The sequence below is a fragment of the Eleutherodactylus coqui genome, chromosome 10 (assembly GCF_035609145.1).
Source record: "Eleutherodactylus coqui strain aEleCoq1 chromosome 10, aEleCoq1.hap1, whole genome shotgun sequence".
NCBI lineage: Eukaryota > Metazoa > Chordata > Amphibia > Anura > Eleutherodactylidae > Eleutherodactylus > Eleutherodactylus coqui.
Window position 1 is genome coordinate 436678 of NC_089846.1, and position 15930 is coordinate 452607.

Genomic DNA, 15930 nt, shown 5'->3' on the forward strand with positions numbered 1-15930 from the left:
GTGACTTTCAAGTGGCGTAAAACCTTGTCTAATTGGGTCCCAATGATTTCCACGTGCCCGGCAGTAAAGAGGCGCTGCAGCAGCTAATCAGGGTTAGTGAAATGCTCCAAATAATGCTCCAAATTCCTGCTGCTACTCCACTCACCTCTGCCCTGTTCGGGCTACCTACAAGGTGAGTGGGCAGTAACTGCGTTCTCCTCACCTCCTCCGTGTTTATCCTGGTCGTTATTAGCTGGCTTGACCAATGTAAAGCAGGATTAAGGGATTCAGGGAAAGTAGGGGACCCGGCCACAAGGTCCAATCACGGGCCGAAGACAAACGTGGCCACAAAGCCGGGTACTCTGCCGAACTGAATTCACCCAAAGAGAAGTGCCCATTAGGAACCCGAAAAAGTAATGGTCGCCTGTATGTGGCGACGGGTCGCCATGTTTTGATCAAACTGTGAGGTGATGCCGCGAGGTGCTGGCTGTCTGCCTGTCCGTTAGATGCTGCCCGTCCGTGAGCTGCTGTCTGCCCGCCCGCGGGGTGCCATCTGTCTGTCAGGTGTTGTCTGTTTGCTCGTGAGGTGATGTCCGTCTGCCAGTCCGTGAGGTGCCGTCTGTCCGTCAGGTGCCGTCTGTCCGTCAGGTGCTGTCTGCGAGGTGCCGGCTGGCTGCCCGCTCGCCCGTCCATCCGTGAGGTGGTGTCCGTCCGTCCGTCCGTGAGGTGGGCTGTCCGTCCGTCTGCCAGTCCGTCAGGTGCTGTCTGCGAGGTGCCGTCTGCGAGGTGCCGGCTGGCTGCCCGCTCGCCCGTCCGTCCATCCGTGAGGTGGGCTGTCCGCCCGCTCGCCCGTCCGTGAGGTGGTGTCCGTCCGTCCGTCCGTGAGGTGGGCTGTCCGCCCGTCCGTGAGGTGGTGTCTGTCCGTCCGCCCGCGGGGTGCCGTCTGTCAGGTGTTGTCTGTGAGGAGGTGCTGCCTGCCCATGAGGTGCTGTCTCTCTGCCCGCCAGCAGGGTGCCGTCTGTCCGCAAGGTGCTGTCTGCAAGGTGACGGCCGGCTGCCCGTCCGTCTGTCTCTCTGTGAGGTGGGCTGCCCGTCCGTCTGTCTGTGAGGTGGGCTGCCCGTCCGTCTGTCTGTCTGTGAGGTGGGCTGCCCGTCCGTCTGTCTGTCTGTGAGGTGGGCTGTCCGCCTGTCCGTCCGCCTGTCCGTCCGCCCTGAAACTGATGCCGCATTGTCGGCCCTTAACCCCGTTATTGCTGGCCTCTAGAATGGAGCGCCTCCAGTAGGGGGCAGCACGGCCGCCGTCACACGTGTCTCTCTTGCTGGAGCCATTTTACCGTAGTCTCCCAGTTAACAGTGAACGGCGTTTAGTCTTCGCGAACATGGCCGCTGCAGGGAGGACACGTGACAGGAGAGGCCGCGCCCCGGCGGCAGTGGCGGAGGGTGACGTCATTCCCGGATGTTCTCCAGAGTGAGAAGAGGCGGCGGGAGGCGGCGGACATGGAGGAGGAGGAGGAACGGGAGGTGGTACGCGTGCGGGTCCGGGTGAGTGCTCCGCCCACAGCTATACCCGGGGCTGTACCCACAGCTATACCCGGGGCTGTACCCACTGCCTGCCTCACAGTACACTACCCACTGCTTTACCCAGGGCTGAGCCCACTGCCCGCCTCACAGTACACTGCCCACTGCTATACCCGGGACTGTACCCACTACTCTTGACTGTACCTACAGCCCGCCTCACAGTACACTGCCCATTCCTGTACCCACTACTGTACCCACTGCCCGGGACTGTACACACTACTTCACCTACTACCTGGCATCGTACCCACTACCCTTGATTGTACCCACTGCTGGGGACTGTACCCACTACTGTACCCACTGCCCGGGACTGTACACACTACTTCACCTACTACCTGGCATCGTACCCACTACCCTTGATTGTACCCACTGCTGGGGAATGTACCCACTACTGTACCCACTACTGTACCCACTGCCCGGGACTGTACACACTACTTCACCTACTACCTGGCATCGTACCCACTACCCTTGATTGTACCCACTGCTGGGGAATGTACCCACTACTGTACCCACTACTGTACCCACTGCCCGGGACTGTACACACTACTTCACCTACTACCTGGCATCGTACCCACTACCCTTGATTGTACCCACTGCTGGGGAATGTACCCACTACTGTACCCACTACTGTACCCACTGCCCGGGACTGTACACACTACTTCACCTACTACCTGGCATCGTACCCACTACCCTTGATTGTACCCACTGCTGGGGACTGTACCCACTACTGTACCCACTGCCCGGGACTGTACACATTACTCCACCTACTACCTGGCATCGTACCCACTACCCTTGATTGTACCCACTGCTGGGGACTGTACCCACTACTGTACCCACTGCCCGGGACTGTACACATTACTCCACCTACTACCCAGCACTGTACCCACTACCCTTGATTGTACCCACTGCTGCGGACTGTACCCACTATTGTACACATTACTTCACCTACTACCCAGCACTGTACCCACTACCCTTGATTGTACCAACTGCTGGGGACTGTACCCACTAGCCTTGATTGTACCCACTGCCCGGGACTGTACACACTACTGTACACACTACTTTACCTACTACCCGGCATTGTACCCACTACCCTTGATTGTACCAACTGCTGGGGACTGTACCCACTAGCCTTGATTGTACCCACTGCCCGGGACTGTACACACTACTGTACACACTACTTTACCTACTACCCGGCATTGTACCCACTACCCTTGACTGTACATACTGCCAGGGAGTGTACCCACTACTGTAGCCACTGCCTACAACTGTACCCATTACTGTGCCCACTGACTAGGACTGTGCCCACTACTGTACAGGCTGCTGGGGACTGTAGCTACTACACGCGACTGTACAGAAGGCTTCACCCCCTGCCCGGGTGTGTACCCACTACTGTACCCCCAGCATGGGACTGTACCCCTTACTGTACCCACTGCTTCACCCACTGCCTGGGACAGTACCCACTGCCCAGTATTGTTCCCAGAACTGTACCTACTGCCCACTACTGTGCCCGCAGCCCGGGGCTGTGCCCACTATCCTGGTACGGCGCTCACTACTGCGCCCATTAGTGCACCCACTGCCCAGGACTGCACCTCTTACTGCAGCCACTACCCTGCACCCTCTACCTAGTACTGTAATAATAATCTTTATTTCTATAGTGCCAACATATTCTGCAGCGCCATGCAGTAATCAGTGATGGAGCCAGTAGGGGTGAAGGGTTCCAACGAGCTTACATACTACAGGAGCTGGAGGTGTGCCCGGTGGGGCGGGGTGGAGGTGTGCCCGGTGGGGCGGGGTGGAGGTGTGCCCGGTGGGGCGGGGTGGAGGTGTGCCCGGTGGGGCGGGGTGGAGGTGTGCCCGGTGGGGCGGGGTGGAGAGTGAGGGATGCTCTACACACAGACAATGGTCAGGCCATATAGTGTCTGGATCGGTATGACTGCAGGGGGCAGTTGATTACGGCTATCAGGAACTGCAGTCAGTAGGTCAGGGAGCATGTTATCAGGGGGTACAGAGGGGGTTGGTTTAGGGTATGCGGTATGCCTCCCTGAAGTTCTCCGAGTCCTGGATTGCCCGGGTAGCCTTTGGTAGTGCATTCCAGAGGACTGGTGCTGCTCTGGAGAAGTCTTGGAGGCGGGAATGAGAAGTTAGAATGAAAGGGGCGCTCAGTCTGGTTTCATTAGCAGAGCGGAGAGCCCGGGCTGGGTGATGGATTGAGATGAGGGAGGCGGTATAGGGGGGTGCTGCGCTGTGGATGAGGGATACAATATAGGGGGGGCAGTGCTGTGGATGAGGGATACAATGTAGGGCTGCGCTGTGGATGAGGGATACAATGTAGGGCGGCGCGGTGCTGTGGATGAGGGATACAATGTAGTGGGGCGCGGTGCTGTGGATGAGGGATACAATGTAGGGCGGCGCTGTGGATGAGGGATACAATGTAGGGCGGCGCTGTGGATGAGGGATACAATGTAGGGCGGCGCGGTGCTGTGGATGAGGGATACAATGTAGGGCAGCGTGGTGCTGTGGATGAGGGATACAATGTAGGGCTGCGCTGTGGATGAGGGATACAATGTAGGGAGGCGCTGTGCTGTGGATGAGGGATACAATGTAGGGCGGCGCTGTGCTGTGGATGAGGGATACAATGTAGGGCGGCGCTGTGCTGTGGATGAGGGATACAATGTAGGGCAGCGCGGTGCTGTGGATGAGGGATACAATGTAGGGGGCGCTGTGCTGTGGATGAGGGATACAATGTAGAGCGGCGCGGTGCTGTGGATGAGGGATACAATGTAGGGCGGCGCTGTGGATGAGGGATACAATGTAGAGCGGCGCGGTGCTGTGGATGAGGGATACAATGTAGGGCAGCGCGGTGCTGAGGATGAGGGATACAATGTAGGGCGGTGCTGTGGATGAGGGATACAATGTAGGGCGGCGCTGCACTGTGGATGAGGGATACAATGTAGGGCGGCGCGGTGCTGTGGATGAGGGATACAATATAGGCCGGCGCGGTGCTGTGGATGAGGGATACAATGTAGGGCGGTGCGGTGCTGTGGATGAGGGATACAATGTAGGGGGGCGCTGCGCTGTGGATGAGGGATACAATGTAGGGCGGTGCTGTGGATGAGGGATGCAATGTAGGGCGGCGCTGTGCTGTGGATGATGGATACAATGTAGGGGGGCGCTGCGCTGTGGATGAGGGATACAATGTAGGGGGGCGCTGCGCTGTGGATGAGGGATACAATGTAGGGTGGCGCGGTGGATGAGGGATACAATGTAGGGCGGTGCTGTGGATGAGGGATACAATGTAGGGCGGTGCGGTGCTGTGGATGAGGGATACAATGTAGGGCGGCGCTGCGCTGTGGATGAGGGATACAATGTAGGGGGGCGCTGCGCTGTGGATGAGGGATACAATGTAGGGTGGCGCGGTGCTGTGGATGAGGGATACAATGTAGGGCGGCGCTGTGCTGTGGATGAGGGATACAATGTAGGGTGGTGTGGCGCTTTGGAGGAGGGATACAATGTAGGGTGGTGCTGTGGATGAGGGATACAATGTAGGGTGGCGCTGTGGAGGAGGGATACGATGTAGGGCGGCGCTGTGGAGGAGGGATACGATGTAGGGCGGCGCCGTGGGGGAGGGATACGATGTAGGGCGGCGCCGTGGGGGAGGGATACGATGTAGGGCGGCGCCGTGGGGGAGGGATACGATGTAGGGCGGCGCCGTGGAGGAGGGATACGATGTAGGGCGGCGCCGTGGAGGAGGGATACGATGTAGGGCGGCGCCGTGGAGGAGGGATACGATGTAGGGCGGCGCCGTGGAGGAGGGATACGGTGTAGGGCGGCGCCGTGGAGGAGGGATACGGTGTAGGGCGGCGCCGTGGAGGAGGGATACGGTGTAGGGCGGCGCCGTGGAGGAGGGATACGGTGTAGGGCGGCGCCGTGGAGGAGGGGATACGGTGTAGGGCGGCGGCGCCGTGGAGGAGGGGATACGGTGTAGGGCGGCGGCGCCGTGGAGGAGGGGATACGGTGTAGGGCGGCGGCGCCGTGGAGGAGGGGATACGGTGTAGGGCGGCGGCGCCGTGGAGGAGGGGATACGGTGTAGGGCGGCGGCGCCGTGGAGGAGGGGATACGGTGTAGGGCGGCGGCGCCGTGGAGGAGGGGATACGGTGTAGGGCGGCGGCGCCGTGGAGGAGGGGATACGGTGTAGGGCGGCGGCGCCGTGGAGGAGGGGATACGGTGTAGGGCGGCGGCGCCGTGGAGGAGGGGATACGGTGTAGGGCGGCGGCGCCGTGGAGGAGGGGATACGGTGTAGGGCGGCGGCGCCGTGGAGGAGGGGATACGGTGTAGGGCGGCGGCGCCGTGGAGGAGGGGATACGGTGTAGGGCGGCGGCGCCGTGGAGGAGGGGATACGGTGTAGGGCGGCGCTGTGCAGGGTTTTGTGGATGACGGTGGTGAGTTTATATTGTATTCTGTATTTGACGGGCAGTACCCAGCATTTTGCATGCCAGTGTCAGACCTTTTAAAGGGGTGGTCAGGGTTGTGTTTTCTCACTAAAATCCCATTCCGCTTGCACTAATAACAATGGGCACATACCCCCTGCGGTGCCCCTTACAGCCCGCCTGGTGTACGGGACATGACAGGCGCTGCAGCCAATGACAGAGCTCAGTGATGGATCGCTGCAGCGCCGGTGACATCCTGGTCATGTGCTGTCAGAGGGGACACCCTCTACCTGTCCATAGGCAGGTCTTCATTGCGTTCCCCGCGGCGATAATCCGGCCACGGGGAACGCAGTGAGAGCTCTCCAGAGCATTGCTATGGAGGGCGCTCCCCCCCCCCTGTCCACGAGCATGCTGCGATTTGCTGCGTTTCTCCGCAGTCAGCCTATCTGTCAGGCTGACCGGTGGAGATCCGCCGCAGCATACCGGAACGCCCGTGGACAGGCAGCCTTAAGGCCTCCTTCCCACGAACGGATTTCCGCCGCGTAATTCGCGGTGAAAATCCGCTGCGTTGCCCGCAGCTATTAGGTTCTATTGAACCTAATAGCACAATGCTCACGATGCGTAATTCCACCGCGGAATTACGCACCGCGATTTCTCCCGTCCTCACCCGCAGCATGCTCTATTTTCTGCGGGTGAGGACGGGCTGTACGCACTGACGGCTTCCATTGCAGTCAATGGAAGCCGTCCGTTCACGCTATCTCCCGCTGTAACCAGCGGGAGATAGCGTGAAAAAACGCTTTCCCGCCCACCGCCGCGCGTCATCTGACGCCAAATGACGCGGCCGGCCGCGTCACGTGACACGGCCGGCCGCGTCACGTGACACGCTCGGTGACGCGGCGGTGGTGGGCGGTGGTGGGCGGTGACGCGGCGGTGACGCGGCGGTGGTGGGCGGGGAAGCGATTTCACGCTATCTCCCGCAGGTAAGTATAGGGGCTCTGGGGGGCGCCGTGACGGGCTTCACTGCGTAATATTACGCGGCGGACCCCGTCACGCTCGTGGGAAGGAGGCCTAAGGAGAATCTTCTGCCTTGTTGCATGCAGCACCTGCTGGACCGTTATCCTGTGCCCCTTTGGTTGGTGGCATATTGTGGTGCCCCCCTCCCAGCACCGCCATTACTGTATTGCCTGCACCCACAGCGATTCTTCCAACCTTGTTCTATAGTCCCATGCCTACCAGCCCCTCCTCCAGCGCCAACATCTCTCTGACCCCCGTGTCACTTGCTGCTCTTTGTGGACCGCTTGAAAGCAGTGGCGTTGTGAGACCACCTATATGTTCCTGATCACGGGGGTCCCAGCGTTGGATCTTGTGGATAGACATGCCTTTAATGCTGGCACCTCCCTTTTAACTGTTACTTGGCCAAGGGGAATACAACTGCTCCAGACCCCCAAAACAAAGGACGGGCATGATGATCCCAACACACCCCATCAGATGCTCCTCCTTGGGGATTCCCCATAGTACAGCCATCTGGTAATCCTCCTGGAAGTATAGGAATAGCTGGGTGTTACCAGTCGGGGGGTCCTACAGCCCGAGGCCGTCCCATCAGGTTGGAGGGACACAAGGAGGTAAGTAAGTTGTAAATTTCTAGGAAGAATAACAGAGGGACGGCCCGGCACAGAGTTATAGAAATAACATCCAGAGCCGTTTCATGGGAAGCATCTCCAAAAAACGAGCCTCTATTGCACCTCCGGTCAGCGCTTGTGGAGCAGTTTCATGCGCATCCTAGTTTAGTTTGACCAGCGTGACACGGGCGTTGCATTTTTGCACACGCATGTGGGGTGTTCTCTTACATTTAAACGCTCATGTTAGTGCATGTGCTGCCTGTACAGAGCGCTGCGCAGATACGTCCGCGGGGCGCCGGCCTGAGGCCATCATCGCAGGCTCAATCTGTGGCTTTTGATGCGGATTTTCACGGTGGAATTGGCTTGTTGTATTATGAAAATCTGCATAATGTCCACAGTGAGTGGTGGTCTGGCTGGTGGTGAGTGCAGTGTGCCCACGTCCGTTGTTCGCGCGCCGCAGCGCCCGTCTCACCTCTTGTTTTGTTTCTTAGAAATGCGAGGGCATCTTGCAGCCGGAGTCGCGGTCCTTCGCCGTGGACCCCCAGATCACCTCCTTGGACGTCCTCCAGCACATCCTGACACGGGCCTTCGACCTGAACGGGTGAGCCGCTGCGTCCCTCTTCGGCCGGGGCGAGCCGCTGCGTCCCTCTTCGGCCGGGGCGAGCCGCTGCGTCCCTCTTCGGCCGGGGCGAGCCGCTGCGTCCCTCTTCGGCCGGGGCGAGCCGCTGCGTCCCTCTTCGGCCGGGGCGAGCCGCTGCGTCCCTCTTCGGCCGGGGCGAGCCGCTGCGTCCCTCTTCGGCCGGGGCGAGCCGCTGCGTCCCTCTTCGGCCGGGGCGAGCCGCTGCGTCCCTCTTCGGCCGGGGCGAGCCGCTGCGTCCCTCTTCGGCCGGGGCGAGCCGCTGCGTCCCTCTTCGGCCGGGGCGAGCCGCTGCGTCCCTCTTCGGCCGGGGCGAGCCGCTGCGTCCCTCTTCGGCCGGGGCGAGCCGCTGCGTCCCTCTTCGGCCGGGGCGAGCCGCTGCGTCCCTCTTCGGCCGGGGCGAGCCGCTGCGTCCCTCTTCGGCCGGGGCGAGCCGCTGCGTCCCTCTTCGGCCGGGGCGAGCCGCTGCGTCCCTCTTCGGCCGGGGCGAGCCGCTGCGTCCCTCTTCGGCCGGGGCGAGCCGCTGCGTCCCTCTTCGGCCGGGGCGAGCCGCTGCGTCCCTCTTCGGCCGGGGCGAGCCGCTGCGTCCCTCTTCGGCCGGGGCGAGCCGCTGCGTCCCTCCTCGGCGGGGGCATGAGTGCCGTTAAACTCTTCTTACTACTTGTTCATAGGAAGAACTTTGGGATCAGCTACTTGGGCCGCGACAAGCAAGGACACGAGATCTACCTCTCCCTGATGTCGGACTGGGACTTGGGGACTGCGTTTGCCAGCGCGTCCAAGCCGTACCTGCAGCTGAAGCTGGATATCAAGCCGTCCGAGGACAGTAAGTGTCATCCCAGGCGAGCCGGCGTGTAATGGCGTTGTCCTTCACCCCCCTCACTCATCTGCTCTCCATAGGTCCCCTGCTGGAAGACTGGGATATCATCAGCCCTAAGGATGTCATCGGCACAGACCTGTTCTTCGTGGATAAGCGGACACTCAGCGCCGCTCTGCCCTTTACTCAGTCCATCCTGTCCCAGGTGAGCAGCGTTGCCCTCGCCACGGCGCCTCGCTGACTATAGTCTTACATTCGGCCTTTGTACTTCCTGTGATGCAGGTTGGTCGAACGATCTCCAGGATGCAGCAAGCCCTGAGCTGGACTTATGGCGAAGACGTCAAGCCTTTTAAGCCGCCGCTGAGTGACGGGGAATTCCACACCTACCTGAGCCACGAGGGGCAGCTGACCCGTCCCGAGGAGCTTCGCCTGCGCATATACCATGGAGGGGTTGAGCCTTCGTTGAGGAAGGTGAGGCTGTATACAGCTGAAGGGTCAGATATTGGGGGCCGGGGGTTAGAGGACGCCACAAGAGGTTGTAGCTTTCTCTTTGAAGAGGGCCTCATTCTGGTTTGGGAGCACTGCCGGGGTCTTGCCACACGGAATACATTGGGGGCTCAGACACCAGTTTACGCCAGAATTTTTGTGTTTAAAAGTTAAAAATTTCACATAGTCCTACCTGCACAAAAATGTGTGACCCTTCTGCATCTTACAATGTAAAAAATGGGTGGGGCTTGGTGGGAGGGGGCAGGGCCTGTCAGGTCCGCTATAGTGTACTCTGCCAATTATAGCACAAATCTGCTTGCGCCTCTTATTACACTCCATTGTTACTTATCCAAGACAGGCGTGCAGAAGAGATGACTGTTGGCACTCTGCGCTCCGGGCGGACGCCGCAGTCACCCGCGACAGTTGCCAGTCAGAATTGCTCATTTGAAACTTTTTTTGGCCATTAGTTGATACCTGTAGAATGCCCGTCTTGTGCCGGAGCCGCGTGTCGCCTGCCTTGGCTTTCTAGAAGTCTGCATTGACTGTTTAACCAGTTGCTGTTTTGTGAAGTAAGTTTACCTTGAGACGCAGCGAGTCGCCTGCCGTAGGGTCCTCATACCACCAAGCAGCGCGGTAGACCATGCCGCTATCTAGTAACGCATCCGTGTGATGTCCCAGAGAACGGGGACGGACCATGCCGCTGCCTCTTGTCATGTATCTGACTACTAATGTGTGCCCTTGCATGTTCCTTGCCCTCCGTTAGCTTCCCGCTAGTTCCTCCATTCTCCTGTCTTCTCTCTCTTCAGGTGGTCTGGCGCTATCTCTTGAACGTTTACCCAGATGGTCTGACGGGGCAGGAGCGCATGGATTACATGAAGGCGAAGACCCGAGAGTACTACCAGCTGAAGAGCGAGTGGCGAGAGCGCTGCAGTCCGGAGGACTTGGAGTTCATCCAGGGTAACGTCATGAAGGACGTCCTGCGCACGGATCGCACGCACCCCTACTATTCGGGTTCGGAGGACAACCCTCACCTGCAGGCCTTGCACGACTTGCTGACCACGTACGCTGTCACACACCCGCAGGTGTCCTACTGCCAGGGCATGAGCGACATCGCCTCCCCCATCCTGGCGGTGATGGACAATGAGGCTCACGCTTTCATCTGCTTCTGTGGCATTATGAAGAGGTTAGAAGGGAACTTCCGCATGGATGGAGAATGTATGTCCGTGAAGTTCACACATCTCAAGCTGCTGCTGCGCTACTCTGATCCGGAGTTCAACGGTTACCTGATGTCTCGGGGGGGCGACGACCTCTTCTTCTGCTACCGCTGGCTGCTTTTGGAGCTAAAGAGGGAATTTGCTTTTGAGGATGCTCTGAGGATGCTGGAAGTAATGTGGAGCTCATTGCCTCCTGATCCTCCCGAGAAGGAGGTGGAGCTGATGGGACCGCCGTGTGCTCCAGGGGAATGGCCGAAGAACACACGGAGGAGGCACATGATGCGCCCGGACCGCGGGCTGAGCCCGGAAGGTGAGGAGGAGGCATCAACAACCCACGAAGAGGAAGAGCAAGAAGAACCAGAGATTACCATGGTAAAAACTGAACCCGATGGAGAGCAACACTCGAGCCCTGGGAAGTGTCCGATGTTGAAGCAAGCCAGCTTCGGAGAGTTCAGATGTTATGGTGCTAACGATGGCCACTCAAGTTTTGAAGCCGAGGCTCCGTCTGTCACTCCTATCCTCCAGTCCACTGAGGAGGAAGACGATGAAGAACGCTTCTGGGAACAAGAGCCTCTCATTAAACCTCCTGACTCGTTGGGGGTCACCAAATCTAGGTCTGCCCCTTCACTCACCTCCTGCAGCCCTACATCTCCCACATCGCTTGCTACCACGGACCCCAGCGAGCCCACCTCTGCTGCTAAGGACGAGGAGGGGGCTCAGCTAGAATCTGAGCAGACGGCGGCCAGCTCCCCCGCCCCCATCAGCCTCCCCCCACCCCAGGAGTTTGGACGTGGGAACCCCTTCATGTTATTTTTATGTCTTTCCATCTTGTTGGAGCACCGTGAGCAAATTATGAAACAAAACATGGGATATGATGAGTTGGCGATGCACTTTAACCGCTTGGTCCGGAGGCACAACCTGAACCGTGTTCTGCACCGCGCCAAAGCTCTTTTTGCTGACTACCTACAGTCTAAAGTATGGGATTCAGAGGAAGGAGATGAGGCTTCTGCAGAATCTCCTTCCACCTCTTGACCTTCATTCGGCCGTCTTCTTGGTTTGGAGCTCAGACGAGGCGTCTTGTGCTGCTGCTGTGACCACTGCAAGCGACAGTCCGTGAGACTAGAAGAATCCTCTTTCTGGGATTGGCCTCCATCTAGCTGCTGTTCATCCGAAGATTGGACACACTACGTAATCTTCCCCGATATATAAAGCTTATAACGAGGGGTGGAGTCTGTCGTCATGGTACCAGACCGTGCATCGTTAGTATCAATTAGTGCTAAACCTTTATGGACTTCCAAGTAAATTTCTGCCAGGTGGGATGTACACTGATATGAATAGACTCTAGATTGTTGGTGGTGAAGTAGGACCCGCGTATATTGCAGCCTGTACTTGATATATACACTATTTTTAACCCCTTGACACATGGAAGGATATGCTGGGCCTGCTGGTTATCCCACCACTTAATGGGGTTGTGCTAAGTTTTAAACTTGTTTCCAGTCCGCAGGGTAGATAAGTTTGTGGTGGAGGTCTGCATCATGAGAACGAGGGGGTCCTGAGTTCCCCCATATGAACAGCGCGGAGGTCGAGCGTTCATCTCCTTGGAAGGGCTGGAGATGGCACATTACACAGAGGTGAATGAAGTGGTACTGCGCCTGTTTGACTGCTGCTCCATTCATACTGGGGGATACGGGACCCCTTTGTCATGATGGTTGGGGGTCCCAGCGGCCCGACCCTTATCTCCAAGTCTTCTACTCAGTGCTGAGGTTTTCTCTTCATGCAGAAAGGTTATCCCAGAACGGACGGCCATAGACTAGCCGGACCTCGGCTCTCCTGTCATTTGGTTGTACAGATGAACGTCGGGGGGCCGAGCTCAGGCTTTAGATAGTTGACAGCCCCATTCATACAAAGTTTTACTTTGGGGTATATTAAATGCTAAAACCCCACAAAGGTAGTCCAGCAAGTACTGAATACGGCAAAGGAATTTCTTGGTTGTGGCTCATGCAAATGCTGAATCTCCAGACTGTGAGAGCTGCATCCCCCCGTCTAGTATCTCCTCCTCCATCCCGCTGCCTCCCCCGTCTAGTATTTCTTATATCCAGTTGCATCCCCCCGTCTAGTATCTCCTCCTCCATCCCGCTGCATCCCCCTGTCTAGTATCGCCTATATCCCGCTGCGTCCCCCGTCTAGTATCTCTTATATTCAGTTGCATCCCCCCGTCTAGTAGCTCCTCCTCCATCCCGCTGCGTCCCCCCCCGTCTAGTAGCTCCTCCTCCATCCCACTGCGTCCCCCCCGTCTAGTATCTCTTATATCCCGCTGTGTCCCCCGTCTAGTATCTCCTCCCTCCCGCTGTGTCCCCCGTCTAGTATCTCCTCCATCCCGCTGCGTCCCCTTGTCTAGCATCTCCTCCTCCATCCTGTTGCGTCCCCCATCTAGTATCTCCTCTTTCAACCCGCTGCATACCCCCATCTAGTATCTCTTATATCCAGTTGCATCCCCCCGTCTAGTATCTCCTCCTCCGTCCCGCTGCGTCCCCCCGTCTAGTCTCTCCTCCTCCATCCCGCTGCGTCCCCCCGTCTAGTCTCTCCTCCTCCATCCCGCTGCATCCCCCCGTCTAGTATCTCCTCCTCCATCCCGCTGCATCCCCCCGTCTAGTATCTCCTCCTCCATCCCGCTGCGTCCCCCCGTCTAGTATCTCCTCCTCCATCCCGCTGCGTCCCCCCGTCTAGTATCTCCTCCTCCATCCCGCTGCGTCCCCCCGTCTAGTATCTCCTCCTCCATCCCGCTGCGTCCCCCCCGTCTAGTATCTCCTCCATCCCGCTGCGTCCCCCCCGTCTAGTATCTCCTCCATCCCGCTGCGTCCCCCCCGTCTAGTATCTCCTCCATCCCGCTGCGTCCCCCCCGTCTAGTATCTCCTCCATCCCGCTGCGTCCCCCCCCCCGTCTAGTATCTCCTCCATCCCGCTGCGTCCCCCCCCCCGTCTAGTATCTCCTCCCCCATCCCGCTGCGTCCCCCCCCCCCGTCTAGTATCTCCTCCCCCATCCCGCTGCGTCCCCCCCGTCTAGGATCTCCTCCCCATCCCGCTGCGTCCCCCCCGTCTAGTATCTCCTCCCCCATCCCGCTGCGTCACCCCCCCCCGTCTAGTATCTCCTCCATCCCGCTGCGTCCCCCCCGTCTAGTATCTCCTCCATTCCGCTGCGTCCCCCCCGTCTAGTATCTCCTCCATCCCGCTGCGTCCCCCCCCCCGTCTAGTATCTCCCCCATCCCGCTGCGTCCCCCCCCCCGTCTAGTATCTCCTCCCCCATCCCGCTGCGTCCCCCCCCCCCCGTCTAGTATCTCCTCCCCCATCCCGCTGCGTCCCCCCCGTCTAGGATCTCCTCCCCATCCCGCTGCGTCCCCCCCGTCTAGTATCTCCTCCCCCATCCCGCTGCTTTCCCCCGTCTAGTATCTCCTCCCCCATCCTGCTGCGTCCCCCCCCCCCCGTCTAGGATCTCCTCCCCATCCCGCTGCGTGTCCCCCCCCCCCCGTCTAGTATCTCCTCCCCCATCCCGCTGCGTCCCCCCCCGTCTAGTATGTCCTCCCCCATCCCGCTGCTTTCCCCCGTCTAGTATCTCCTCCCCCATCCTGCTGCGTCCCCCCCCCCGTCTAGTATCTCCTCCCCATCCCGCTGCGTGCCCCCCCCCCCGTCTAGTATCTCCTCCCCCATCCCGCTGCGTCCCCCCGTCTAGTATCTCCTCCTTTATCCTGTGTTATCCATTACGTTTGGATTAAAAGAGCTGCAACAGCTTTTACAGCGGCTTTGGGGTAAGTACAATTTGCATCTTTGCCCACTAGGTGGCAGCAAGGCCACGTTGGTAGTTAGTGGGTGGAGGTAATTGGTATAGCCTTTGTGAGGGGGATGGCCTTAACTAATAAAGGGAAGTTGTGCGTGACATAAGTGTGAGGTAAATGTGATTGTTCCCAGCAAGAGAAACGCCGTAATCTTGTAGATATGAGACCTTTTAATGGCTAACAATAATACATGATGTAATAAGAGCGAGCTTTCGTACCAACGCAGGGTACTTCTTCAGGCTTATGGATTGGATCTGAAGAGGCATGCATATTTATACACACTTATAACATACATACTTATGACAAGGCACAGACATGGATATATATATATATACACACACACATACTTATGACAAGGCACAGATATGGATATATATATATATACACACACACACATACTTATGACAAGGCACAGATATGGATATATATATATATATATATATACACACACATACTTATGACAAGGCACAGATATGGATGTGATTGGTTCGCACTTAAAAGGAATTCTGCAACAGCAAACAAACTTTTTTTGTCTAGGCACTGATAGCGGAGTGAAAGTTTTATGGTCCCTAAATTACTGTTGGGGGGGGGGAGGTCAGCAGGCTTGAATTGCTACAAGAGATACACAAACATTTTTAGCTAAACACTGATAAGGGAGTGAAAGTTTATGGTCCCTGAATTACTATCAGTGCTTAGCTAAAAATGTTTGTGTATCTCTTGTAGCAATTCAAGCCTGCTGACCTCCCCTCCCCTCCAACAGTAATTTAGGGACCATAAAACTTTCACTCCGCTATCAGTGCCTAGACAAAAAAAGTTTGTTTGCTGTTGCAGAATTCCTTTTAAGTGCGAACCAATCACATCCATATCTGTGCCTTGTCATAAGTATGTATGTTATAAGTGTGTATAAATATCCGTGCCTCCTCAGATCCAATCCATAAGCCTGAAGAAGTACCCTGCGTTGGTTCGGAAGCTCGCTATTATTACATCATGTATTTTTGTAGCCATTAACCCTTTCCAATCCATTTATTTTTTCTCACCCATTCTCCCCAGCTCCAAATAAATTGGAGCTGGGAGAATGGGTGAGAAAAAATACATTTTCCCTGCACCCTCCTGATCTGACAGAGTTCAGGCGGGTGCAGGGAGGGACCTGCTTACCTGACCGGCGTCTTGTGCATTCTCCTTCTGCCTCCCGGCTCGGCGATCATGTGACCGCTGGGGTCAGGTAACACCTGGCGGTCACATGATCGCCGGGTCGGGAGACAGAAGGAGAATGCGGAAGACGCCGGTCAGGTAAGCAGGTCCTTGCACGGTGCAGGCTCCCGGCTCGGCGTTCATGTGACCGCCGGGGGT

The 15930-nt window shown here is 57.8% G+C and overlaps 1 protein-coding gene across 1 annotated transcript; it reads left to right on the plus strand.

Annotated features, from left to right (window-relative positions):
- Positions 1-1437: 1437 nt before the first annotated feature.
- On the plus strand, positions 1438-13557 carry TBC1D25 (TBC1 domain family member 25). Its single transcript, XM_066579932.1, has 6 exons — positions 1438-1521; positions 8092-8201; positions 8909-9060; positions 9135-9256; positions 9334-9522; positions 10344-13557. Exons 1-6 carry the CDS (start codon positions 1477-1479, stop codon positions 11781-11783), a joined length of 2058 nt encoding a protein of 685 aa, XP_066436029.1. The 5' UTR covers positions 1438-1476; the 3' UTR covers positions 11784-13557.
- The last annotated feature ends 2373 nt before the right edge of the window (positions 13558-15930 follow it).

Bases quoted from the DNA above. Each gene is read 5' to 3' on its own strand.
- TBC1D25 (XM_066579932.1), top strand. From the start codon at position 1,477: ATGGAGGAGGAGGAGGAACGGGAGGTGGTACGCGTGCGGGTCCGG. The intron at 9,061-9,134 runs GTAAGTGTCATC...TGCTCTCCATAG, and splicing joins TATCAAGCCGTCCGAGGACA to GTCCCCTGCTGGAAGACTGG. The intron at 9,257-9,333 runs GTGAGCAGCGTT...CCTGTGATGCAG, and splicing joins CTCAGTCCATCCTGTCCCAG to GTTGGTCGAACGATCTCCAG.